Consider the following 25,991-nt stretch of genomic DNA (forward strand, 5'->3'; position numbering starts at 1 on the left):
GGTGTGACCCGAAAAAGACAAGAAAGAAAGAAAGGCACAGCCTGAGATGGTGGAACCCTCAACTCCTCTTGGAGATGGTAATCCATCCCCTCCCCCCTTCTTGACCTTCTCCTAAAACTCTTGTTTAAAATCATCAGTATAAGCTCAATGGGGACATTGCAAAAAGGAAGCACTTTAGTGCAATGGTTCAGACAACTTGCCTCAACTGACCAACCCCTGTGCCCACCATGGGATAACTTTCTTCCGAATAGCATCAGTCACACGCTGTCAACATTTTTTATTTGACCAATCTCTACACATGGGCCTTTCATTTGATACTGATTCTCTTCTACACTGCTTTCCCATGGCATCTTCTTCCCTTGTGTTTTTCTCAGTCTTCCCAGTTGGACATTTTTGGTGTTGTCACAAAATGCCCAGCACAGCACTGCACTTATTATTTTTCCTGACTTTCCACATGGATGGCCCAGCTGCAGCCACACTTTATTATTTTCCACACTATACGATACTTCTTGGCACTTTGTGAAATTACCTGATCATGACTCTGCATCGTGTTGACAGAATTAATTCTTGTTAAATCGGTATCCGTAGGGCTTCAGATGAACCCGTAGGTACATGTTCCTGGCGGGGCTTCCTGGCTGAGGGCTGTGCACACTCCTGGGAGCTCCACTTGGAACAAAACCTGAGGGTTTTCTTTCATGATAGAATAAAAGGATTTCTTGGGAATAATGGGTCTAAACTCTGGAAGTTAACAGTCCACAGTTCATTCTGTACCCATCTTGAGTGTTAGCATAATTCTGTGCAAAAGCCTGCAGAGAGGTTAGTAGGATTCTGAAACACACTTTCAGTTCTTCACCCAGTCAAAGGTGAACACAGTTACCTGGAGAAACTGCCTCACTTCTGGTCCATAGGTTCCTTCTCCCTTGAGTTGCTCAAGTTCCTCGTTTATTCAGCCAGAGTCAAAGGCATATTTGGTCCTCTCCTGTGTGTCCTGCACTCTTCCTGTCCCCGGAGATCCGCTTCCATATTCCAGAGTTCTTACTTCTACTGGGGGTTTAGGGAGAAGAGACCTTTCAATCTCTGGTTATAGACTCTGGTTATAGTTAAGAGATTGCGTATTTATTGTATTTCTGATAAAGGTTGCTTTTTCCAATACTTTTTGTGAAATGCCTATTCCTGGTTTTTAATTCTGGGGAAATATATTTCCATTTTGATTGGACCAGAGATCCCCATGGCTTTCTGTGCTAATCTAAGTACTCAGTATTATAAAACAGGATTTCTGTCCAGATTTCTCTAGGTTCTTCCACAGTATGTGTTATCACCCTACAGTGATAGGCAAAATTATATTTGGTTCCTATTGGTGGAAAAAATTGCTCCCTGCTTAAGATATGAATTGTGAGTAGATTTTACCTCCTCACTTCCAGCAGAATCTAAGCTGCCAAATGACCTCTGAGTACAGCCTTAAGCCATGTCTTTCTGCCTTGTACAGATCCAGGTTTTATGGAGAAACAAGAGTTATATAAATTGGAACTCTGAATTTTGTTTCACCAGCACAGCAGTGTGTGTGTGTGTGTGTGTCTGTCTGTTGATGCCGTGACATGAATTAGAGTGCTGTATTAGTTATCTATTGTTACATCACAATTTGTCCCAAACTTACTGGTTTAAAATAATAGACGCTTATAATCCTGAGGTTAGGAATCTGGCAGTGGCTTGGCAGGGTGATTCTGGCTTAGAGCCTCTCATGGGGTTGCAGTTCCGCTGTGGCAGAGCACAGCATCATCTCAAGGCTCAACTAGGGAAGGATCTGTTTACAAGCTCACTCAAGCATTTGCTGCCAGCCTCATTTCCACGCCCCCATCAGCCACTCCATTGTGGCCTCAGTATCCTCATAATATGCAGCTGGCAGAGAGTACCCAAGACAGAAGCTGCCGTATTTATAACCTAACTTCTCATTACTTCCTCCATCTGTTGGGGGCCACACAAACTGCCCCTTGGACAGTGCATCAGGGGACTGTACAGGGGGTCAAGTACCAGGCTGTGGGATCACTGGGGACCATCTTAGCAGCACCCACTGCAGGTGCCTTGGGCATCTCTTTTAGGTAACAGATTTCTACCACTCCCTGTTGTCTTTCCAGGTACCCCAACCACCAGCTCCCCATCTCTTCCAAGCATTACCTGCCTCCTTCTAAAGGCATTTGGGTTCATGACCTCCAGTCTAACCATTTCATGTCCGGTATCCTATGTATTATATTTGTTTTAAAAAATCACGTCCTGGATCAACCTTGGTCGCATTGCAGCTAGACTATTATATTCCATTCTCTTTAAGTGGGTATCATTCCCTTATTTAAAATTTTTATTTTATATTGGAGTAGAGCTGATTAACAGTATTGTATTAGTTTTGGATGCACAGCAAAATTATACATATACATATATCTATCCTTCTTCAGATTATTTTCCCATATATGTTATTAGAGAATGTTATATTCCACTCTTGGTGCCGTCTTTTAAAAGTAATATTGGACCATTTGGTTAGTGTGACAGAAAAGAAAAGAAAATGAGGAAGCAGGAAAGCAGCCAGTCAGGAGCAAAAGCAAAGTGTTATAACCTCTCCCTCAGAGGTCACTCTTTTACATGCAGCCCTTCTGTAGCTGCTTCAGGAGATTGGAGAGATGTTCTTGGTAACTTGGTAAGTTTGAATACCAGCTTCTAGCTCGGTGTCATGATGGTCCAGAGATGAGAGACCCCACACCAAGGGAATAGAGTCTGTCCTTGGAAGCCTCTCTGCTACACTCAGGTCCTCAACACTCAGGGACCTCCAGGCCCTTAGGAGATCAAGCCAGGCAACCCCAAAGAAATTTCCTAATAAACACAGGTTTCTGTAGCTGCTCTTCTGGCTCTTCCTTACCCACCAGCTTTCATCCTCCCTGAAAAGTAGAAGAGAGAGGGAAGTGTTGGCTGAGGAATGCTGTCACACTCTTGTCCCTTGCCACTGTCATCTGCATTTTCCTGAGAAGTGTGGCAAGCATGCCTACCCATCATCCAGAGGGCGTGTGTGCTCCATAGCAGAGCATTCGCAGAACGGGCGAAGCTTTCAACCAGTGGATTTCCATTCTAGTCAATTAGTATTAAGGGTACTGCCCAGGGCCAGCATTTTGCACTACAGGGGACAAAGTGAGCAGCCGTGATCCATTTGTCTGTAAATTTTACCACCAGCCCCATCTCCAGTTACAGTATTGATGGGATCTGAGTGGAAAGGCATCTTCTTCACCTGCCACCTTCACCCTCCTCAGAAACAACCTGTGGGTGGCCTCTAAAATTTGTATACAGTGAGCTCAGAGTTAGCCATGACACAAATCACAGAATTTAGCTTATATATAAGGGAAGCACTTTTCAGATGCATGGTGACCTTTCATTCATTTATTTCAAACAATTTCCTTCAAAGGCACACTTAGTTGTCTGCTCCATAAAAAGAAACCAATATGACACAATTTTTAAATTATATTTAATTGCTCTCATGGAGTGCTGTACACGGAAGAAGGAAAGGAAGGAGGGAAGGAAGGGAGGGAAAGAAAAAAGGGAGAGAAGAAAGAAAGATGAAGGAAGGAGGGAAGGAAGGAAGGGAGGGAGGGAAAGAAAAAAGGGAGGGAAGAAAGAAAAAGAAGAAAGAAAGGAAGGAAAGAAAGAAAGGACGGAGGAAGGCAGGAAGGAAAAGGGAAAACAGGTTAGAGAGAGCCCAGGATCCTTTCTCTGCAGTCGGTGGCTGACCTCAGAAAAAGACAGGTTATCCAGCTTTGCTTTCTGTTCTCTGTAGAATGAAACTCACATTGTTCTACATTCCTTTTATTTTACTTTCAGCGTCTAGTTTTTCCCAGCTTTTCTTCTCTTGCCATCTTTTTCCTCTGTTGCCATGTACAATGCATAACAATAGTTTCTAAACCCTGAAAATATAGAAAACTCAGAAGAATATTGCCTGGGGAAAATTAATCTCTGTACCTCCGATCACAAAGATTCATTTGCACATGAAACCCTTAATTCCCCCTGGTGAGAGATTTGCATCTTTCATTAATCTTATGCAGTAGCAATTGGTATACCACATCATTCTGTCAGAGCCAGTGACTAATCTTTCCCCAAATTGTTTTGAACCTGTGTTCCCATGATTTTGTGTTTTGTTGAAAGATGTCATGACCTCACATCATCTTGCATTTGTATCACTTATCTGTTCAGGCAAAGCTGTCCCCTCCCCCAGATTTAGTTGTTTAAAACAGTAACCATTTTCCAGCCTGCACTTTTGTTGGGCACTTCTTCTGGCCACAGCTGAACTCACCCATATACTTATGATCAGCTGCTGGGTGGCCTCCGGAGGCCTCAGCTGGCTGACCCATCTCCACTCCGTGCTGTCCCCCAGCCTCCAGCAGTTTGTGCCAATTCGCCTCGTGGTGGTGGGTTCCTGAGAGAATGTTACCAAAGCAAGTTCCCAATATACAGTGAGGCCAGACAATACCGAAACATCCAAGTTTGGAGCAGAGAAGGTTTATTGCAGAGCCATGTAAGGAGACAGGTGGCTCGTGCCCCTAAGAACCCCAGACTCCCTAAGGAATTTCAGCAAAGCATATTTAAAGGCAAGGTGAGAGGGTGGTTGGTTGTTGCAAACTTCTTGGTGTAAGAATCCTTTATTTTTGCAGCTGTGCACATATAGATCAGGTCTCCATGTTCCTATAAACATCTAACAAGACAAATGTTATTCTCTATTCTGCAGCTTTTTATTTGAATGGAAATGTGTTAGACCCTTAAAGGTCAGAGCTTTGAGAATGGGCTCTCCTGTCTATTTCAGGCTATACATTCTGAACTAAACCAAAACAATAGAACACAAAGGTTAAAACAAAATAAACAGATCTAATATGGAGTCAGGTTTGTTTCTCCCCATTACAAGAATAAGAGCGGAACCTGCAAGGTCTGTTGAGGTTTAGGCTCAGACGTCCACAGAGTAACATCCACTGCGTTCTGTCGGTTGAAGCAAATCAGCAGAACAGCCCCTAATGTGAAGTTTGGGAAGAGGCTCCAGCACTTCAGGTGAGAAGCAGCAAGAATGGTGGCCAGTGTTGCCACCCACCACCCCAATCACTTATAGCATGTTCATCTTATTATGTGCCACATCTTACTGGTTCTAGAAACACAGTGTCGATGTCTGATTCATTTTATATTCCTCCCTGTAGTTTCCTTCACTTCCAGAGCTTAAGAAGGAAAAGGAAGGAAGACAGCATTGTTAGCACCTAATGTGTGCCAGGCGTTGACTAGGCATTTTCCATCTGTTGGTTCATTCAACACCCACACAGCCGTTTTGCAGATAAGAAAATTGAGACCCAGAAAATGTAAATAACTTGCCCACGTAGCTCAGTTTAAACACAGGAGCTGGGGTTTGAAATTGCACTTAGGTATAAATCCAGAGCTCTTTATATTCTACCATGCTGTGAAGCAGGTTTCTTTCACTTAAGTCATATCGCTAATGAATGAATGAATGAAATTTGGAATAAATCAGCCGTAAGTTTAGTGTTAGTTCAATGATTTGTTATCTTCTGTTTCAATTAATATGATAAATCTGCTCATGCCAGGCCCCCACTAGTCATTATAGACACTGCAAATATTCTTTCCCATCCCTTCAAGAGTCAGGGTAACACATCAGTAATTCCCATTATTTTTTGAAAGCCGCACGTAAACTTGGCCAAGCTCATCCAAATGGTATCCAGATTGACACACTGGCGTTTCCTGGCAGTATCACTGCTAGCCTAATAAGAATTGAAAGTTGGGGAATAGTTTACCAGGTCAATTTTGAATTCCCCAACAGATTTGGTTAATGAATAATGCAGATTTGTAATTCCACAGTTTGTTGTGCCACTGTAAACAATGACTGATTGAGCTCATCTTTTTGGAGATAAGATTAAGCAAGTTCTTTTAAGTCACTCTGCCCTTGATTCAGAATGTTTCTCCCTTAAACTGAAGTGCTCTCTATCTCTGTATAGAAAGGCAATAGCCGTCCATCGGTCTCTACTAATTTGACTTAGTTCAGATATTTTACTGTGCGAGGAGGTCATCTGAGATGATGCCACAAGACACAGACCCGCAACTGTCTCAGTTATCTGCATGTGGTAGGCCTTTGCTTTCTTATGATCACTTGACTTTGCTAGGGTTTCCGGAACATTCGTTTTAATAAAGTCGGTCCTAATAGACTATGAATTTGCCTTGTTATTATTGCAAACATTGAGATGACTTACTGGTGGAACTGCAAAAGAATACTAACTAACGATGGCTGTATGTGTGTGTGTATATGAGAAAAAATATTTTCACGAAGCTGTGAGTTCTTTCTTATGTGTATGTGTATGTATGTGTGTGATATAAAAAATGCATATTTGACCTTACTTCCAGAGTTTTTTGTTAATTTATTTTATTGAAGTATAGTTGATATACAATGTTGTGTTAATTTCTGCTTACAGCATAATGATTCAAATATATATTTTTCTTTTTCATATTTTCCATTATGATTTATGATAGGATATTGAATATAGTTCCCTGTGCTCTACAGGACCTTGTTGTTTTATGTCTTTGTTTTCAATTGAGTATAATGAGTTTAAAAAATTCATAAGAATTAAATTAATCCAACAGAGTGGTTAAGAACATAGTTCTGGAATAAAAGGGAACTTTTTTCAAATCTTACTTCCCCCATGAAGTTGAGTGAGATGAGGCTAGTAACTTAACTTCCCTGTACTTTAGTTCATTCTCTCTCTCTTTAAAGTATCAGGAATAAGGTCTCCCTAATAGGATTGTTTGTGTACTAGCGAGATATAATGTGTGATATTCTTGTACAATGCCCCACACAGAGTGGGTACTCAGTACATTGGCTGTATTGTTATTACTTGTTAATTCGTTAATGCTAATTTCTACATTAATTATAATGAGTTAAAGTCCCGGGCTTGATTAATTTGCATGTTTTCATCTTTCTTCCAGTACTTGGTCACAATTTCTCTCAATGGTACATGGAAGTTTACAAGTTATACGTTCACACAAACTTTATTTCTTTATTCCTTAGAGTATGTTTTTGGAGTCTTCCTATTAAATAACTTATATAATCGCATTAAGAATGAAGTCATCCTTATTATATATCAGACTATTTTTTTAATAATGGATCAGTGCCTTTATTAAAGATGATAAAAATAATTCATGTGTTCCAGAAGAGAGGCATTAATTTACTCCATAACTGCACAGTACATGGCACATAATAGTTGTTTAGAAAATATTTGTTTTTGGGAGTTCCCTTCGTGGCACAGTGGTTAACAAATCCGACTAGGAACCATGAGGTTGCAGGTTCGGTCCCTGCCCTTGCTCAGTGGGTTAACGATCTGGCATTGCCGTGAGCTGTGGTGTAGGTTACAGACGCAGCTCGGATCCCGCGTTGCTGTGGCTCTGGCATAGGCCAGTGGCTACAGCTCCGATTCGACCCCTAGCCTGGGAATCTCCATATGCCGCGGAAGCGGCCCAAAGAAATAGCAAAAAGACAAAAAAAAAAAAAAAAAAAAATTTATTGTGAATGAATAATTAATAGTGAGCAAATAAATGATTTACTATTTAGTTATTCAGAAATTAATTCATTGCATCTTAGTGATAGAAATTGCTTTAGGATTATGAAAAGCCCCACACAATGAGAGTATAACATTATTAAAAGTATTTGTTGCCAAATCACTGAATGCTGAGAAATTCAGTAAACCTGGATATTTGAGTGATTTTTAAGAAGATATGAAACTCTTATATTACCTTAGAGTTGCAGTCATCTTAAAAGAAGTATAAAAAAATACTCCAGTGTTCCCGTTTGAATAAAGGTGGTGAATATAGTAACCTACACAATTAAAAAGAAGAATTTTTTAAAGTACTTTTTCCCCTTCACTTTATAGGCAGCTACTAGGCACTGTTACAATGTGATCAGCAATTTTAGCAAGAGGAACCCTATTGATTGTTTTTGAAAACTCTCCAGTGCTTCATTGCATCACTCAAAACAGAAAGACTCCTTTTAATTAAGTGTCAAGAACTACTCCATGAAATTTTGCCAGCATTCTGCTAGCTAGTAAGTAAGGTTAATTGACAGTCCCTAATAGAGAACTTAGAGAAATTCATATCATAATTAACATAATTTAACTTGCTGATAATGCATGAATTATCTACTCAATCAGTGTAAGTGGGATCTTTGATCTTCAGAGAAAATGCTCAAGTACAGTAGTATCTTACAAAATAGATCCCTCATTACTGTGCATTAGTATTCCTGAATGTTGCTAATTAGCAAACTTGAGAAGAAACACAATAAAATTCAAATTTTCCTAATTGCAGGAGCGCTGGTTAGTATAGTAGGTAAACACACTTGGATTACCATTTTGATTGAATTTCTCAACAGCACAGTTTCCTGTGGTCGGCAGGCACTGTGTCTGTTTTACCTGCCTTGGAATAATCAGCCGTGTGCTAAGTTTGTACTGAAAGTTGAGATACATCATATTTTAGGGAGTTACCAAGAATGTAGTTTTGTGAAGGTTAGGGACATGGTGTTCTATTTCGAAGTGACTGTAAAAAGTTACAGAACTTTAAAGGGAAAGTGACAAGAGTATCTCTCATTTGCCCAGGCTTCAAATATTTTAGCTTGTGCTGAACCGCCCTGTGCCCTCCCTTATACGTAGGACTCTTAATTCACATAAGTTGCAGACGGCGCACATTTCTGTGTGCCACCTGGCAGGAAGGCACATGAAAAGGGAGCAGGTAAGAAACCTCTTAGGAAAAAAGAGTTTTTATCTTTTGTGCCAAAGAGAAGTAGGTGATTTTTTCTTAAAACATCTGAGATGGAACTGCTGATGGAGAAGTTAGAAAAGAAGAAATAATGAAAAGAAAGTAAAACTGAGGGTGCACACCAGGCAGAAAAATGCATCTACTATACTTTTCAATCTACGGTATAGTGTCATGAAATCAAAGTAATGAGTTATGATTGGTAATTTCTTAATGAAATGGAACAAGATGAGATAGGAAGATATGGGATAGGATGGGAGGGGGTAGGACAGAATAGAAAATAGAATGTCATAAGTAGTAAGAGCCAATATTATTTCATAAGCCTTTTAGATTTTTTTTCAAAGAATTTTCATTTTATTAACATAATACATTTGCCTCGTCTTAAAAGTTAAATAATAAAGATTGATGCAAAATGAATCATGGACCTAAACATAAAACTTAAAACTATAAAACTTTTAGAAAAAAAAATAAGAGAAAATCTTCAGGATCCAGAGCTAAGCAAAAAGTTCTTAGACTTGGCACCAGAAATACAGTCCGTAAAAGGAAACTGACAAAGTGAACTTTATGAAAATTTAAAACATTTGCTCTGCAAACTACCTTATTAAGAAGATGGAAAGACAAGTTGCCGTCTGAATGAAAATATTTGCAAACCACGTTCCAACATAGAGTAGTTTCTAGAATATATAAAGAAGACAAGACTCAGCAGTAGGCATTCCTGCTGTGGTGCAACAGGATCAGCGGTGTCTTGGGAGTGTTGGGACACAGGTTCAATCCCTGGCCTGGCACATCGGGTTTTGCAGCTGCGGCTTAAATCTCTACTGCAAATTAGATCTGATCCCTAGCCCAGGAACTCCATATTCCTGGAATTAGAAAACAGACAAAAGGAAGAAACAGACATCTCACTGAAGACAGAAAAGGACATTTCACTGTTTTATCTACTGTAGTTGATACTCAAGGGATCATTTCAAACTGGTCTCAAATGGCCTTCTGTTCTAGAATGTTTTGTTTTGTTTAAATGATCGCCTCTCTTCATTTTCTCTTTGTCTCACATGGAAATGCATTAGCGGCAGGACTTGTGGGCTGGCCCTCCGACTTTCTTCTTCCCTCTTCCATTTTCCACCTCTCTGTCTTTTTGTTCTGTTTTCTAGGAGTTTCAGCCAACCTTATCATCTAAACCTATCATTTTGAAGGTTCTTTGTTGTTGTTGTTTACCATGTCCCTCTCGTTTAGCTTCCTATTTTGTTTCATAGATACAGTATCTTGCTTTAAGACCAAGCTTTCTTTTCCTTTATTTCTAGTTGACATTGATCTCTTTGTATGGGAAGATTTCCTTAGATACTTAGTAAACCTTGATGTCTCCTCATAGTGAAGTGTGGAAAACAAGGGTGACTGGAGCTTCCGAGTATTGGTTTGAAGCTGATCAACTTTGACCTTCACTATAGGTTGATCTGGGTCAGCCATTTCCTGGGGAATTTCTGGGGTCAGTACCTTCAGCTCTTTTTCTTGGTCTGATCGGATCCCCTAGAGAGTACTTCTCCAAACTCCCACCTTGAAATGGTCCTCCTGCATTTGTTATGATGGTGATGGGTGCCCGAGGGCTCTCAGCATTCAGGCTGTACTTGGTCACTTGACACCCTGGTTTTTGGTATAATACACAAGCCTGATGACCCCTCTTCCGAAGCCCTCTAGTCAGTCACCTACTGGAAGAAGAGAGGAGTTACACCCAAGACTGGGCAGATGGCACCCAGTCTTCCTCATCTTTGTTATCCCCACAGGTGCTGAATGCTGCCAATTCCTGACTTATCACAAGTGTTGTTTCTCGGCTTTTCTCAGTCTTGGCATAGAGTTTTCTCTCTGGTATCAGCCAGTCAGCTGCCTAACCTGTGCACCTGCTTCCCTACTTTCAAAATTATGTTGTTGCTGCCTCCTCTCCTCTTCTGTTCTTTTATGGGTTTATGTCTTTTGTAAAAGTATCATCACTATAGTTTTAGTGAGTTTTTCAGAGGGATCAAGATTAGATGTGTATGAGGAGTTCTCTTGAGGTGCAGCAGGTTAAGGATCTGACGTTGTCAGTGCAGCAGTTTGGGTTGCTGTTGTGGCTTGGGTTCAGTCCCTGTTCCAGAAACTTCCATATGCTGTGGGCATGGCCAAAAAAAAAAAAAAAAAAAAAAAAAAAAAAAAAAAAAATTAAATGTGCATGTTCATTCTTTTTTTTTTTTTTTTTTTTTTTTTTTGTCTTTGGTCTTTTTAGGGCTGTACCCAAGGCATATGGAGGTTCCCAGGCTAGGGGTCAAATCGGAGCTGTAGCTGCTGGCCCATGCCACAACCACAGAAACCTCGGAATCCAAGCCACATCTGCGACTAACACCAGAGCTCATGGCAACATCAGTTCCTTAACCCACTGGACAAGGCCAGGGATCAAACCTGCATCCTCATGGATGCTAGTCAGATTCGTTTCCCCTGAGCCACGATGGGAACTCTGAAATGTGTGTATTCATTCTATGGTCTTAACCCAGAAGGGAACTTGTGTGTGTGTGTGTGTGTACGCGTGCATGTGTGGGTGTGCACGCTGGGTCATAAAATCAAATGTATTTCTTATTGTGTATGAAAATCAAACAGATGTAGAAGCTGATGCTGGGCCATGCCAACAACAAAGTAGTCAAATACAGTCAAAGACTAATTGTATTTTCTCTTTACTATGAGAATCTTTAAAGGAGCTGAGGAAGTTTTCATGATATATAGAGCCATTTTTTCAGAATGTGGTAATCACAGGATAATCTACATCTAACTTTTTAGGGGGGGAAAAGTAAGCTGCATGTCCTCTGATAGTGTATTTGAATGTTCCTCTTCATTTCTGTTGCAGGTACTAGGACTTTATTTTGTGTCCCCAGTTTTCCACTCCAAATAGAGAATGCTGTAACACCAAAAAATAAAATAAAGAGTGAGCACAGCTAAGTTATTCAATCTTTATCAATCTGTAATCTTCAGGTGTGCTAACATAACATTTGCTATATAAGATGCAACTGCTTTGGTAGAAATACACAAGAAAACACAATATCTGTTCAAAATATTAAAATTATTTCTTTAACTAGTACATTACTTTAAAACCACAAGAGGATATGTTATTTTGAAACAAATATATGTCCCAGATATGAATACTGGGACTCTTTTCCAGTAAAAACAAAATTTGTTTTCTTTTTTGTCCACCCCACAGCACATGGAGTTCCCCAGCCGGGGTTCAGATCCAAGCCGCAGTTTCAGCTTAAGCCACAGCTGTGGCAACACTGGATCCTTAACCCACTCTGCCGAGCCCAGGATCAAACTTGTGTCCCAGCACCCCCAAGACCATGCCAATCCCCTTGTACCACAGTGGGAACTCCAACAAAATTTTTATTTTTCAGAATTTTTTCCTAGTACTGTAATTTTAATGCTACTGCCTAGAAAAAAAATTTAATGAGAATATGTTCATAGATGGATCGAAAATTCCCTTATATAATTATATTTTATATTTTATTTCTATCAGAGTTTGATGAGAAGTACCTGTTATGGCAAAATGGGATTAGCATCATTTCTGGAGCACTGGGACGCAGGTTTGATCCCCAGCCCAGCCGAGTGGGTTAAGGACCCAGCATTGCCATAGCTGAGGCATAGGTCGTAACTTGAGCTGGAATATGATCCCTGACCCAGGGACTCCATATGGCACAGGGTGACCAAAAAAGAAAAAATAGTAATAATAAAATCCGAGGCATTATAACAACAAAAAAGAATTCAATGAAATGATTTCCTAATTCTTAAAAGAGCTCACTTTTAGGCTGTTCACTCCAAATCTCCTAAGATTCAGAACAAACAATGGTCACATGACTGAAATTTCACAATTTGTCCCTGAAGAACTAACACTATAAAGTACTAGGTTAAAGGTCACATTTGGAAAAACACAGGGGAGTGAGGATCCAAAAGTGACATGTGAAGTTACACTGTACCTCACTGTAATATATTTACATTTCCGTTAATGTCACATTGTTCCTGAAGAAAAAAATAAGTCCGGTTGGCCTTCTTTATTTTATTAATATGGATGATATGGCTAGCTAGAGAGAGCTCCCTCACGCTTGTGTTACTGATATTAAAATTCTATTATTTATTAATTGTAAACTTACAGAATCAAGAATTTATTATTTTTTTTCTTTTTTTTTTTTTTTTCTAGGGCTGCACCCAAGGCATATGGAGGTTCCCAGGCTAGGGGTCAAATCAGAGCTACAGCTGCCGACCTACACCACAGCTCATGGCAATACCAGATCCTTAACCCACTGGGCGAGGCCAGGGATTGAACCCACAACCTCATGGTTCTTAGTTGGATTTGTTTCTACTGCGCCCCAATGGAAACTCCATAGACTCAAGACTTTAAAGTGGACACACAGGACTTCCTGTTGTGGCTCAGTGGTAACAAACCTGACTAGTATCCATGAGGACACAGGTTTGATCCCTGGCTTCGATCAGTGGGCTAAGGATCTGGCATTGCCATGAGCTGTGGTGTGGGTCGCAGACACGGCTCAGATCCTGCATGGCTGTGGCTATGGCATAGGCCGGCAGCTGTAGCTCTGATTCGACCCCTAGCCTGAGAACTTCCGTATGCTACAGGTGCGGCCCTAAAAGAATAAAAAATTTTAAAAATATAAAGTGGACGCACAGGTTGCATTTCAACCTGAAAATAAAAGTGTAGTGTACAGTATTTATTCAACACATATTTCTTGAGTTGTACTACAGAAGTTATTCATGCTTTTGCTTTAAGCTTATTTTGCCACTTAAATGTTTTCATGGACCACTGGAGGGAAATCCTATTTTAAAATAAATCCTATAAAAAGTAAACATTATGAGCAAAAATGGAATTTTTTCACGGTAGGATCCCAAGGTTTAAAAAAAAAAAAAAAAACTGCTAAAAGAGAAAACAGTAAAGCCAAAATCCAGAGGTTAGTAAATGAGTTATATGTTGTGATCAGATAGCGTGGAGGAGTATCACTCACCTTGACTGGCTTCCTCAATAAATATTAGCTTGCTTACCCTGTTCCAGGCACATGATTCCAGGTGCTCGAGCTACCTTAGAGAACAAGACATTGGGCATTATGGAGCTTATATTCTAGTAGGAAGATGAATAAGTAATGAGGACAAAATAGTAAATTGTTGAGTATGTTGAAAAGTGACAAGCGATGTGGAAGAAAGAAAAGGTGACTAAGGAGAATGGATGGTGGATGGAGTTCAGTGTGTAGCCTTGGGTAAGGTGGTCCAGATGGTTCTCCTGGAGAATCCATACTAAGCAGAGAGCTCAACAGCTAAGGAGCCTCACAGCTATCTAGAAAGGAGCATTCCCTGGAGGGAGACAGGTGCCTGGTTCCTTCAAGGGGACCTAGAGAAAAAAGAAGGAGGGGAGAGTGATGGGAAATGAGGTCAGACCAGAAGAGGGGTGGGGCAGGCACCTAGGCCCTTGCAGGCCTTATGAAGACTTGGGCTTTTTACTCTGGAAAAAAAACGGAGCGCCATTGGAGAGTTGCTCACTGAGAGCCATGGCCTTGGTTTTTTCTCTTTTTTTAGAAAATTGAAGTATAGTTGATTTACAGTGTTGTGTTAGTTTCGGGTTTACAGCAAAGTGATTCAGTTATACATATTTTTTTTCAATTGTTTTCCATTATAAGTTTTTACAAGATCTTGAGTATAGTTCCCTGTGCTAGTCCCTTGTGGTTTATCTATTTTATACATAATAGTTTGTATCTGCTAATCCAAGCTTCTAATTTATCCTTCTCACCCCCTTTCCCCTCTGGTAACCATACGTTTGTTTTCTGTGTCTGTGAGTCTGTTTTGTAAATTAGTTCATGTGTATCTTTTTTTTTAATTCCCATTTATAGGAGAGGGAATCAGTGTTATTAATGAAAAGAAAAAAAGAGGAAGATGAGATAGGTTGTTTTTAAGAAGAGTTTGCTGGTGCTGACAAGCAAAGCTAGATTTAAACTTCACTGATTAGTCAGGCAAGGTGGTCACAAGGTAAATGTTCATTTTTATCAGTCCTTACAACAGGGTTTTCTCATTCTTGCTGACTTCTTAGAATTGCTGGCAGTTTGGCCCAGTTCACAGGTTCAGAAAATAGGACATGTAAGGCAGTTCCTCTGGAATGGGTGCTCCAGTTCTATTTTAAAGGGCCCCACTCACGCTGTTTTTCACACTGAGCTGCAGCTTCTTCATCTGTAAAATGAACACAACATTTCCAATCTGGCAGTACAGCATTTTAACTTACAGCTCATGTTTGTAAACCCATCTCACACACAAGGACTGAAATGAGTGACACCTTTCATGAATACAGTGAAGGGCCCACTTCATGCCACAAAGCACCCAAGGCATTCAGCCACCACTGAACACAGAGCTGAGAAACGGGAGCCCATTGAGACCTCTCGGGTGACAACCTCTTCTGTGAAAACACTCTTCACTTACCTTCCAGGAGCTGATTCACCAAGTGTATAAGATCACAGTGCAGGGCCATCTCCTAACTGCAGAATTCATTTATTTTTAAAATCCTACGTCCAGACTTTATGGAAGTCAAAGGGAGGGCTGTAGTGGTACCAGGAAGAAATTCATCAACGTTCATGAAATAAACGTGCATTGAGGATTGTCTTTGTACCATCAGTTTTCTAGGGGCAGTAGGTCCATGGATAAGAAGGCACAGGGTAGATGGACACAAGACAAGGACCTTGCCTTCACAGAGCTGACCGTCTAGCAAGGAAAGGGGCTTGTGCACAACAAATATAAGACATACATGTTCCCAGTACGGGAGGACAGGGCTGCCTCAATCTTGGGGATCGTAGACTCTTGAAAAGTTTGTGATTGGAAAACTGGATCTTAGGCTCTAAACTCTGTCCTGCTGCCCTCCATACCTCATCTTCTTTGCTTTGGATGACTCGAAATAAACAGAAATTGTTAAACTGCAAAATGAAATTCTAGTTTTCAGAATGGCGCAAAAGTTAGAGTCCACTGAAGGGTAAATGATTTGTTCTAAATATTCTGATGCTCTTTTCTTTGTGGGGGGCTGCTCCTTGCTTTTGTGATACTCTAGGCATGTAATAATCCGTCTGCTGCAAATTCAGCATGACAGATTACCAGCCCTCCCCCTACCCCCGAAAAGGAAAGGAGAGTGGATGGGGTGTGCAGAGAATAGCCCTTGGGAAACTATCCAAAGGTAATAACGCACCTTATTATAGACAGCATCTTGGGAAACTATGCCTAGTCTGGCGTAGCTGGAGCATGAGCATGAGATAAAGAAGACATAGAATAAGATGAGGCTGAATAATGGCTTTTGAGCTCTCAAAATAAAGTTCCCTCACTGGGCAACCAGAGGTGTTCAATATCTGATCTATGTTGAGAAATTGACTTTGACATTAAACATCAGTTCATGCAGAGAAAAAGATACTGGAAGGGAATAGCCCAAAATTTAATAGGATTTACCTGAACCACAAATTTTTCTCATTCTTTATGATTTAATTTAAAATTCAAATTTTCAAAGTTTCTAGAGAGCATGTATTACTGTCATAATGAGAGGGAAAAAAAGTTAAAAATTATTTAAGACAAAAGTCTCAAACAAAAAAGATATTATCTAGGAGTTCCCTGGTGGCCTAAAAGGGATCCAGTGTTGTCGCTGCTGTGGCAAGGGTTCAATCCCTGGCCAGAGAACTTTCACATGCCATGGGCGCAGCCAAAAAAAAATATATGTATATAATCTGGAACATTTTTCTGGGTTTCTTATTAGTGTCTAAAGGACCCAATATGTCTCTTGGTGACTTAGCAGCAACTATCACAGAACAGAAAAAAAGTCCCCAGCCAAGGAATAGCGAAATAAAATTGTGCTGCAACATCAGGGCCTAAGCAGTTATTCTAAACTCTAGCTGGATTAAAGAAGTTGCCTTTGAACTAGCACATGGCTAAAGTGGAGACTCTAAATTTAGGATGATATTTAAGGTGCCAGGAAATGATAGTGGGGGAAAGGTAATTGAAAAACAAGCAGCAGCAGAAGTAAGGAACCCTTGGAAAATAAATTATAATTCATAACAGGATGTAATAAATTAGTTATCACCACCATTAATAGTCCCCTTTTTAATGTGTGTTCCTTACATCATAGAGGAATAGAATCATTACACGCTTAATTTAAATTTCTAAAATGTATTGTGAATTTATAGCTGTCACATTTTTACCATAAGAAACATATGACAGTGGTAGTTTAAGTTCTGGAACTTGGGAAGTCTTTTTTTTCTTCATTCTAATTGTTTTCCTGTTTTTTCAAATACTCTATTTCAAAAGGTATAAATGAATTTATAGCTGTCACATTTTTACCATAAGAAACATATGACAGTGGTAGTTTAAGTTCTGGAACTTGGGAAGTCTTTTTTTTCTTCATTCTAATTGTTTTCCTGTTTTTTCAAATACTCTATTTCAAAAGGTATATATTATTTTTGTGATGGAAAAAAAACTTTATATTTCTTAAGGAATTTTAAAAGTAATCTAAAATATCTATAATCACATTCCCTAATACTGCTGATTTCTTTTCTTTATTTCTTTTTTTTCTTTTTTTTTTTTTTTTTTGGCCACACCAGCAGCATATGGAAGTTCCCAGGCCGAGGTTCAAACCCATGCCTCAGCTGCAACCCAAACCACTGCAGAGACAGCATTGGATCCTTAACCCAAAAACACAGCAGGAACTCCTAATTTCATTTTTACATACTCACTTCTAACTGGTTTTCCTTTTTTTTTTTTTTTTTTTTTGCTTTTTTTTAGGGCCACATCTGCAGTGTATGGAAGTTCCCAAGCAAGGGTTGAATTGGAGCTGCAGCTGCCAGGCTACACCACAACCACAGCAACGCCAGCTCTGAGCCGTGTCTGCAACCTACACTACACCTCACAGTAATGCCAGATCCTTAACCCACTGAGCAAAGCCAGGGATCAAACCCACATCCTCATGGATACTAGTCAGATTCATTACCACTGAGCCACAACGGGAACTCCTAGTTTTCTTTTTATGTACATCATTGTACATGGTTAATTAGCCTATTTTAATTTTACTGAACACTTAAAAATACTTTCATACTCTTATATACTATTCATAATTTTTTCACAGCTATGCAGTACACCATCATGATCAAATACTATAATTTAGAGTTTCCTACTTTGGGACATTGAAAACTTATATAACTCTCTTCTCTCTACAATAGGCAATAATGCAATAAACATTATTGCATTAAACTATCTTTGGGAGTTCCTGTCGTGGCGCAGTGGTTAACGAATCCGACTAGGAACCATGAGGTTGAGGGTTCGGTCCCTGCCCTTGCTCAGTGGGTTAACGATCCGGCGTTGCCGTGAGCTGTGGTGTAGGTTGCAGACACGGCTCGGATCCCGAGTTGCTATGGCTCTGGTGTAGGCCAGTGGCTACAGCTCCGATTCGACCCCTAGCCTGGGAACCTCCATATGCCACAGGAGCGGCCCAAAGAAATAACAAAAAAAAAAAAAAAAAAAAAAAGACAAAAATAAATTAAAAAAAAAAAACCAAAACTATCTTTGTTTTCTTTTTGAAATTATTTTCCAAAGATAACTCCCCTAGTATAAAAGTAAAAGATTGCTGATTTTTAATTTTTTTAATTTTTTTTCTTACCATAAAACTTCATTCTGGAGTTCCTGTTGTGACGCAGTGGAAACAAACCCAACTAGGAACCACGAGGTTGCAGGTTCGATCCCTGGCCTTTCTCAGTGGGTTAAGGATCTGGTGTTGCCATGAGCTGTGGTGTAGGTCACAGATGCGGCTCAGATCCTGCTTTGCTGTGGCTGTGGTGTAGGCCAGCAGCTGTAGCTTTGATTCGACCCCTAGCCTGGGAACCTCCATATGCCTTGGGTGTGGTCCCAAAAAGCAAAAAAAAAAAAAACCTTTGTTCTGACTTAGATTGTCACTAGCAAAGGTCACAGTGTACCAGATTCACCGCAGTTTGGTTAGTATTAATTATTATTCTTTTGCTATTAAATAGATGTAAGTCCATACTTTCAAATTATTTTAATTTTTTTTTAATTTCTAGTTAGGTTGAAAAGTTTTCTATCATTTTTTTCTTTTTTTTGCTACTGGTGGTCTTCCCTGACTGATTTATTTTTACATTTATATTTTGAATTGTGATCCGTTCAAATAAGCTTTTTATATTTTATAAATATTAAGCTTTTCCTTATGTTTCTATTTTTTCCTAATCAGGTATTTTCTTTTACATTGTAATTTAGCTATATCAGGTAGTAACATTTTTCTGTCTTTGTGACCAAAACTGTCAGCTGTTTCCTTTATAATTCCTCCTAATGACCCAAACGGCAGGACATTACCATTCCTCCGCAGACAAAACAAATGTTTTCTGCTCAGTTTTGACAATTTGATTTATTTTGGTCTCTGAACATGCAAGCTTCTTGGATGGAAAAACAGTTCAAAGAGAACAGAGTCACAGCCTGAAGAGCAGGGTGTCAGGTGGCTGAGGGATAGAAAACAGTGGCTGGAATTCAGAAACCTGAGGCCCCAAGGTTGAGCAAAAAAGGTGATGAAACCTTGTTCCCAAGGCACTAGTTTGTAAGGAATTTCTTTTTCTGCCTTTTATGATGTATTTCCTGTCGTCCTGGGAAGCACCTACAAGTGTCTCAGATTGTGCAAAATATACTTGTGGTATGAAGGGAAACGGGGGGAATTAGTTTAAGTCCTATGGCAGATGAGTCACACACATACCTCGGTTCTGGCTGGGAGAAACAGAGGCACCATTTTCCACTTACAGTCAATGGTCCTTGGCTGCATATGAATTCCTAGGGGAAGCTTCCTCTGGGAAAACTCTGAGGCCTACCTTCCAGCTTGTCCTGGGTATTGAGATTTTTTTAAATGCTCCCCAGGTGATTCTAACGGCCAGCTAAGGTTGAAAACCATTCTAATCATTTTGTCAAGAAATGTAAAAAGAAATCTAATCTATAAGAGCAGGTGACCAAGAACATGAACTAGAAACTACCTGTCCTTTTTTCCTAAGCACTTGCATCTTGACAGCCAAATTTGTAGTGGAAAAAGAAAAACAGTCTTTGGACATAGCAGAAGTTTCCAGAATGTTCTCTTTATCATGTAAGGTCCAAGTAGTTCTTTCCAAAAACTATGGAATAGGGTTTCCAAAATCAAGAGAAACAAAGCTCAAGATTTGAAAGTAGATCCTGAACACTGCTAATTAATAGAAGACAGAGCCAGTTGGGGGAGTCAAAGGATTGTATTTTATTATTATTTTTATTAAAGTATAGTTGATTTACAATGTTCTGTCAGGTCCTGCTCAGACTGTATTTTAAACTTCTTCTCCTCCAAGCACAGACTGTGCGTGCACTGGGCAGTCCCACTGGTCGTGGGAGGCTTGCCCACAGGGAGCTGGGCTTTGGGGAGCACCTCACCCCATTGGCACACTGCCCTTCATGACGGCTTTTGCAGATCAGTGCTCACATAAGCTTATGTTCCCATGACCCACATTTCCCAAAATGCCAGGGCAGAGGGCCAGCAGTGTGGTCGGAGAGCACAGAGCCAGCCTTGGCTGAAAGCGTAGCCCCACCCAGGTGCCTCAGAGTTCACAGAGGGTTTTAAGCCTCTAGGAATCACGAGAAAGACATTTAACATGTTGTTAGCCTCACTGGAAACGATATCGATATCTCCAGATACTTAAAAACAGAAAGATAGCATTTTTCCCCATTTTTGTGGCTTTGAAATAAGACGTTCTCTGACTCAGCCCTTGCTTCAGTACATCAGCAAAGACATATGTCCTATTAGTTTGCTCTGACCCAGCTTACAAAAAAAAAAAAAAATATTTTTAAAAACTGAGAGGAGCTTAATTTATGTCTTGAATAATTAAGTTATAGGATATAATGAAATTCCCTAAGAGGCATTTGGATCAGTGACGCCCATCTTCTGCCCAGCCTGTTCCTAAACAAGATGAAGAGACTCAAGGTCTTTCTGGGTAGCAGGACGGAGGAAAGGGTTCAGTGTTCAGCCGGGAGAAAACGGCCTTGTAATCTCTTGGGATGTTCCAGTTCCACTTACAGTCAGTGTGCATATTATAGCTTCACTGCCTTTCCTTCTGCACTTTTTGTGACAGTCCTACCTGCTGAAGAAGTTTTCCATTAACCTCATAATAATCCAAGGACCCTGAATTTTATGCCTCTTAATTATATGGACCTGCCTCATCGTGTTCTGGTTGGCTGTATTGGATTTTCAAGTAGATAAGCCACTGATCCAAGCCTTGCAAAATCTGCCTTCCTGTAACCTCCCCAGAGTCCCCAGTTTTATGAGGGATGAGGGGACCATGTCATAAGCACCCCTCAGTAGAGTTCAGCTAGAGAAAGCAGCTTTATGCCTCTCTTTGAAGAGCAGCATAAAAACTCCCGTGAATTCTGCCCTGGGAATCGTAGCAAAGCGCGTTGATAGAAACCTCTTTTGGGCAGCTAACGTCTGGGTATCCCACAGGGCTCCCTGTGGTGGCTTCAGCTCTGTCAGCCTCCCAGCCTGGATGTGAAACCCCTTCTCTCACCTCGCACACACCCTCCTCAGTCCCAGGGAATGGGATGTTTCCTGTAGGGTAGGGATCCGGTCCTCCTGAAGTAATTTTTCCCAGTGATGACCTATTCTTGAAGGCCAGTCTGTCCTCTTGCTACTTACTGCTATGCCTGTGATGAAGATACTGTTATGCGTTTTTTTAAAGATGCACACAGGAGTTCCCATCGTGGCTCAGCAGTAAAGAACCCAAATAGTACCCATGAGGATGCAGGCTCGATCCCTGGCCTCACTCTGTGGGTTAAACAATCCATTGTTGCCGTGAGCTGTGGTGTAGGTCGCAGACACGGCTCAGATTCCACGTTGCTGTGGCTGTGGTGTAGGCCGGCAGCTGCAGCTCTGATTTGACCCCCAGCCTGGGAACTTCCATATGCCTCATTAAAAAAAAAAAAAAAAAAAAAGTGACTAGTGTTGTCACTGTGGGCCATAAGTCATACTTCTGTCACTTCTCTGAGGGAGAAACCATCCCATGCTTCTCTCAGCTTCTGGCGGGTCCTTGTCTCTCCTTCTGTTTTCTCTCTTCCTTCATCTTCTCCTTTTCTGTTTTCGAAGGATACTCTCACCAGCTTTAGGGTCCACCCTAATCCAGTATGAGCTCATCTCAAACTTTACCTTAATTACATCTGCAAAGACCCTTATTCCACATAAGGTCATATTTTGATGTTCTGAGTGCATGTGAATTTGGGGGCAAGACTTACTCAACCCTCTATACCAACTAAGAGCAGGTTGGGATCCAGTTGGAGGAGGAAATCATGAACAGCTCCTGGAAGGTTGTCATTAAAATCTTGAGTCTGATATTTATGTGCTAAAAGGGCTATATTTTGTGGGTGGTCAGCCTAACAAAGTGGGCCGGCTGCCCTCAAGGTCATCCCTGAGTCAGATCCGACTGTTAGACACAGAGTTCATAGGCACACTCTCATTTGAACTGTGGCCCTCTGCTCTGGAGAGATGCTGAGGGTACCCAGCAGGACAGGCTGCACCCCAGAGCTCTCCTGACCTGCTGGCTGCCACTACCACCCCCTGTGTGTGTTCTGATACTGGGTGATATGGTACAAAGGGCAAGGGCTTTGGGACCTCAGCGAACTGGATTCAGAGACATGCCCTGCAACTACCCAGCTCCAGTTACCACCGCTGAGGCCTCAGGTGAAGTACTCACCTTCTTTGGGTCTCAATTCAGCATCTAAAATCCAGACACATCATCCCCAACTCGCACAGTTGCTGTAAATAATAAAACTTGAAGTTCCCATTGTGGCTCAGCAGTAAGGAACCTGACTATTATCCATGAGGACACAGGTTCAATCCCTGGCCCCACTCGGTGGGTTAATGATCCATCCTTGCTGCGAGGTGCAGTGTAGGTCACAGACAAGGCTCAGATCTGCCATTACTGTGGCTGTGGTGTAGGCCTGCAACTACACCTCCAATTCAACCCCTAGCCTGGGAACTTCCATATGCCATAGGTGCAGCCATAAAAAAGCAAAAAAAGAAAAAGAAAAACTAATTATGCAAAAGCTTTATCTAAGTGCAAAGACCCATCTGCATCTCCTCCCTCACCCCCCACCCCCCCCACCACCCCACCCCTGGATTCCAATGCACAGTAAACACACAGTAAGTTGCTGAATTGAATGGTGCACCAACTGCCTTCCTAATGTAAGCACCGCCCTTGAATGGGCCTCCAACAGCCTTTCCAGACTTTTAACCCAACCAAGACAGCCCATGGCAGAGTCCCTTTCTTTTTTTTTGACTTAGCAAATGAACACTGAGCAGAGCAAAGGTGAAAGAAAGCAGTATTAGTCCTTGAGTTATGTCGACATTTAAGGGCTCAGGAGTTCCCTGGTGGCTCCTTGGGTTAAGGATCTGACATCTCTGCTGTGGCTTGGGTCACTGCTGCAGCAAGGGTTCAAGCCCTGGCCTGGGAACTACCATATGCCATGGCACAGACAAAAAGAATTTTTTTTAATGAATAAATAAAGAGGGTCAGTATTTGGAGGCTGTGTAACTCTTTTCTCATGAGTACTTTCCTGTTACTTTTTACCAAGTTCATACATGTTCATTGAAGAAATTTTAGAAAATATAGCCAAGCAGAAAAATGAAATCACTCTTAATCCCAGATATAGGCTGTTTCTTTAATAATATATTGCGACATTTTTCCAGTCATCAGTCATCATTTTTAACAGATTCTCCATATTCCATTAAATAAACCAAGCCATATTTATTTAACCTATTCTGCATTATAGGAGTTTTAACCTGCTTTCAATATTCTGTTGCTGAAAAAAAAAAGCCACAATGATCTATTTACTCCGTATTAATTTTATAAATCCTTACTAATTTGGTGTTTATTGTAAACCTGTCTCCTTTTCCAAACTTCGCAATTAAATCAGAAGTTATTTTGCTCCGTTTATGAGGAGCCAATTTTCTTATCCAGTCCGAGAATCTGCTCTCAGCTTTGACCATGCTGTCATAAGCAAGCTCTCTCCTGGGCTTCCCATGTCCAGTAACTGATAAGGAGTCAGTGTTCTTGGAACTGAATGCTTAGCACATTCGTTCGGGACATGGGACTAATGGGGTCAGGGCCATGGGTTTCAAGCTCTCCAGATACAGGCCAGTTCATTAAATGTGCAAAAACTGTTTTCCTAACTCCAAACAGCTGTTATATCAACTCTGGCTGCTAGTTTCAAATGAACTGGACAAAAAAGCACAGGTGGACCAACACAAATCTGTCACCACTACTGAAAAGACAGTGTGACAGCAGCCCCATTTCCCCATGGAAAACAGCTCAGAAAGGCAGTCATGTCCAACAGACACAGACTCATAGACAGAGAGCAGATTTGCGATTGCCTTGGGAGAGAGGGGCCAGGAAGGGAAGAAGTGGGAGTTTGAGGTTAGCAGATGCAAACTATTCTATGTGGAATGGATAAACAAGGTCCTACTATATAGCACAGAGAACTATATTCAATATCCTGTCATAAACAACAATGGAAAAGAATATATGTATATAACCGAGTCACTTTCCTGTATAGCAGAAATTAACACAATATTGTAAATCAACTATACTTTAATAAAATAAAATTTAAGAAAATAGAAAGGTAGCCATGTCAAATCACATAAAATTGGTGAGGCTGTAGAGAAAGGAGAAAGAATAATATTGGGAAAAACAATTGGCTGACTTTATTCATACTGATTTATGAGCTTAGTCTGTGAGGCCCCCCCCCCCATTTAGTAGCATGTTTTAAATCACTGCTGGAAGTTTCCTCCTGGCGCAGCAGGTTAAGGATCCGGCATTGTCACTGCTGTGTCCCAGGCTACTGCTGTGGTGCGGGTTCGATCCCTGGCCCAGGAACTTCAATATGCTACAGGCACAGCCAAAAAAAAAAGAATTAAAACAAAATCACTGCTGGTCCTGTTAACTGGCCATTTTCTCTTGCAGCTGACACAGCGCTTGGCACCGATGATGTGTATGATGATAAAGGATGCCAGTGTGATGTATCAGTGGAGGACCTCACCCCACCACTTAAAACTGTCATTCGAGCTATCAGGTTGGTGAAAGCGTTTGACAAATGATTCTTAGAACCTACCTCTGATTGTTTGAATTAATTGTGTTGCTAAGTTCTCTTTCGTGCAGGTAAATCTCCTGGAATAATTCCTTTTTCTCTTCCTATTCATCCATATCCCTATTAAATTCTGAAATATTTTTTTCTTAATACAAAACTTGACTGTGTCCAACACAGGCCATGTTATAAAAGATGGGTGGCATTTGAAAAGCCAGGCCACACCCGACAGAGTACTTGAGAACCGGCTTGTCATAGGACTCTGTGGCTTTCAGGACATCTGTGTATAGATACAACTGGATTTTGTAAATTACCTGTATGACTTGATGCTTCAATCCATGTTCTGTATTTTGTGTCAGAGAAAAGTCCCTCTACACCATTTCAAAGCAGGTTGAGTTCTGACCATGAGAAGCTTGTGTGCTGTGCAGGGGGTTGCCTCTGTCCTACTGAAATATACTGTCAAGGCTAACCACAATATGCTTCCTTCCTCTACTGATGGCAGAAAATTAAGAGAGGGTCCAAAGCAACTGATGTTTGTATTTCCGGGATCCACTCCTCCAAACAATCCAGGATCTGGACTAAAAGAACTGCTCTAACCCAGCCTGGCCAGTTTAAACCTTTGGGAGAATGTGTATAGGGACTGCTGGGTGCCAGTACTGCAAAGAAATACCTCTGCTCTTTTTGGTTGTTCCTGCCTCTTACCAAAAAGCCTGAGGAAAGCTTAAAATATCCAAGCTAATTTAGCTCTCCAGATACTTACTTGGTCTAAGCTCAGATACCAGAGTGATTGACTGTTTACTTCCGTTCGTACTTGGTCCTTTAGCACGCTGTTAGACATTCCTTTACTTGGTGGCTGAGGGTCACTGGGAGAGTAGAAAATGAGTTTTAAAGATTGTGGTAAATGTTTGTTGGGGCAAAGAAAATCATGGTATTATGAAAATGTGTACCTGAGAAGATACTTAAATATTATCTGTGACAGCAACCCCCAAAGAAGCCAGGTTCAACCTAGTTACTTCCTTAAA

The 25,991-nt window shown here is 40.8% G+C and overlaps 1 protein-coding gene across 7 annotated transcripts in view; it reads left to right on the forward strand.

Moving 5' to 3' along the window:
* The window catches only part of KCNQ5 (potassium voltage-gated channel subfamily Q member 5), a 504,374-nt gene that overhangs the window by 449,405 nt on the left and 28,978 nt on the right, over positions 1–25,991 (forward strand). For all 7 annotated transcript variants that reach the window (XM_021073129.1, XM_003480275.4, XM_003480277.4 and 4 more), the window contains one exon: positions 24,849–24,957. In XM_021073129.1, the coding sequence (XP_020928788.1) occupies positions 24,849–24,957 (109 nt within the window). The remainder of the gene's footprint in view (positions 1–24,848; positions 24,958–25,991) is intronic.

This window comes from Sus scrofa, chromosome 1 (genome assembly GCF_000003025.6).
Source record: "Sus scrofa isolate TJ Tabasco breed Duroc chromosome 1, Sscrofa11.1, whole genome shotgun sequence".
In the NCBI taxonomy this organism is placed as follows: Eukaryota; Metazoa; Chordata; class Mammalia; order Artiodactyla; family Suidae; genus Sus; species Sus scrofa.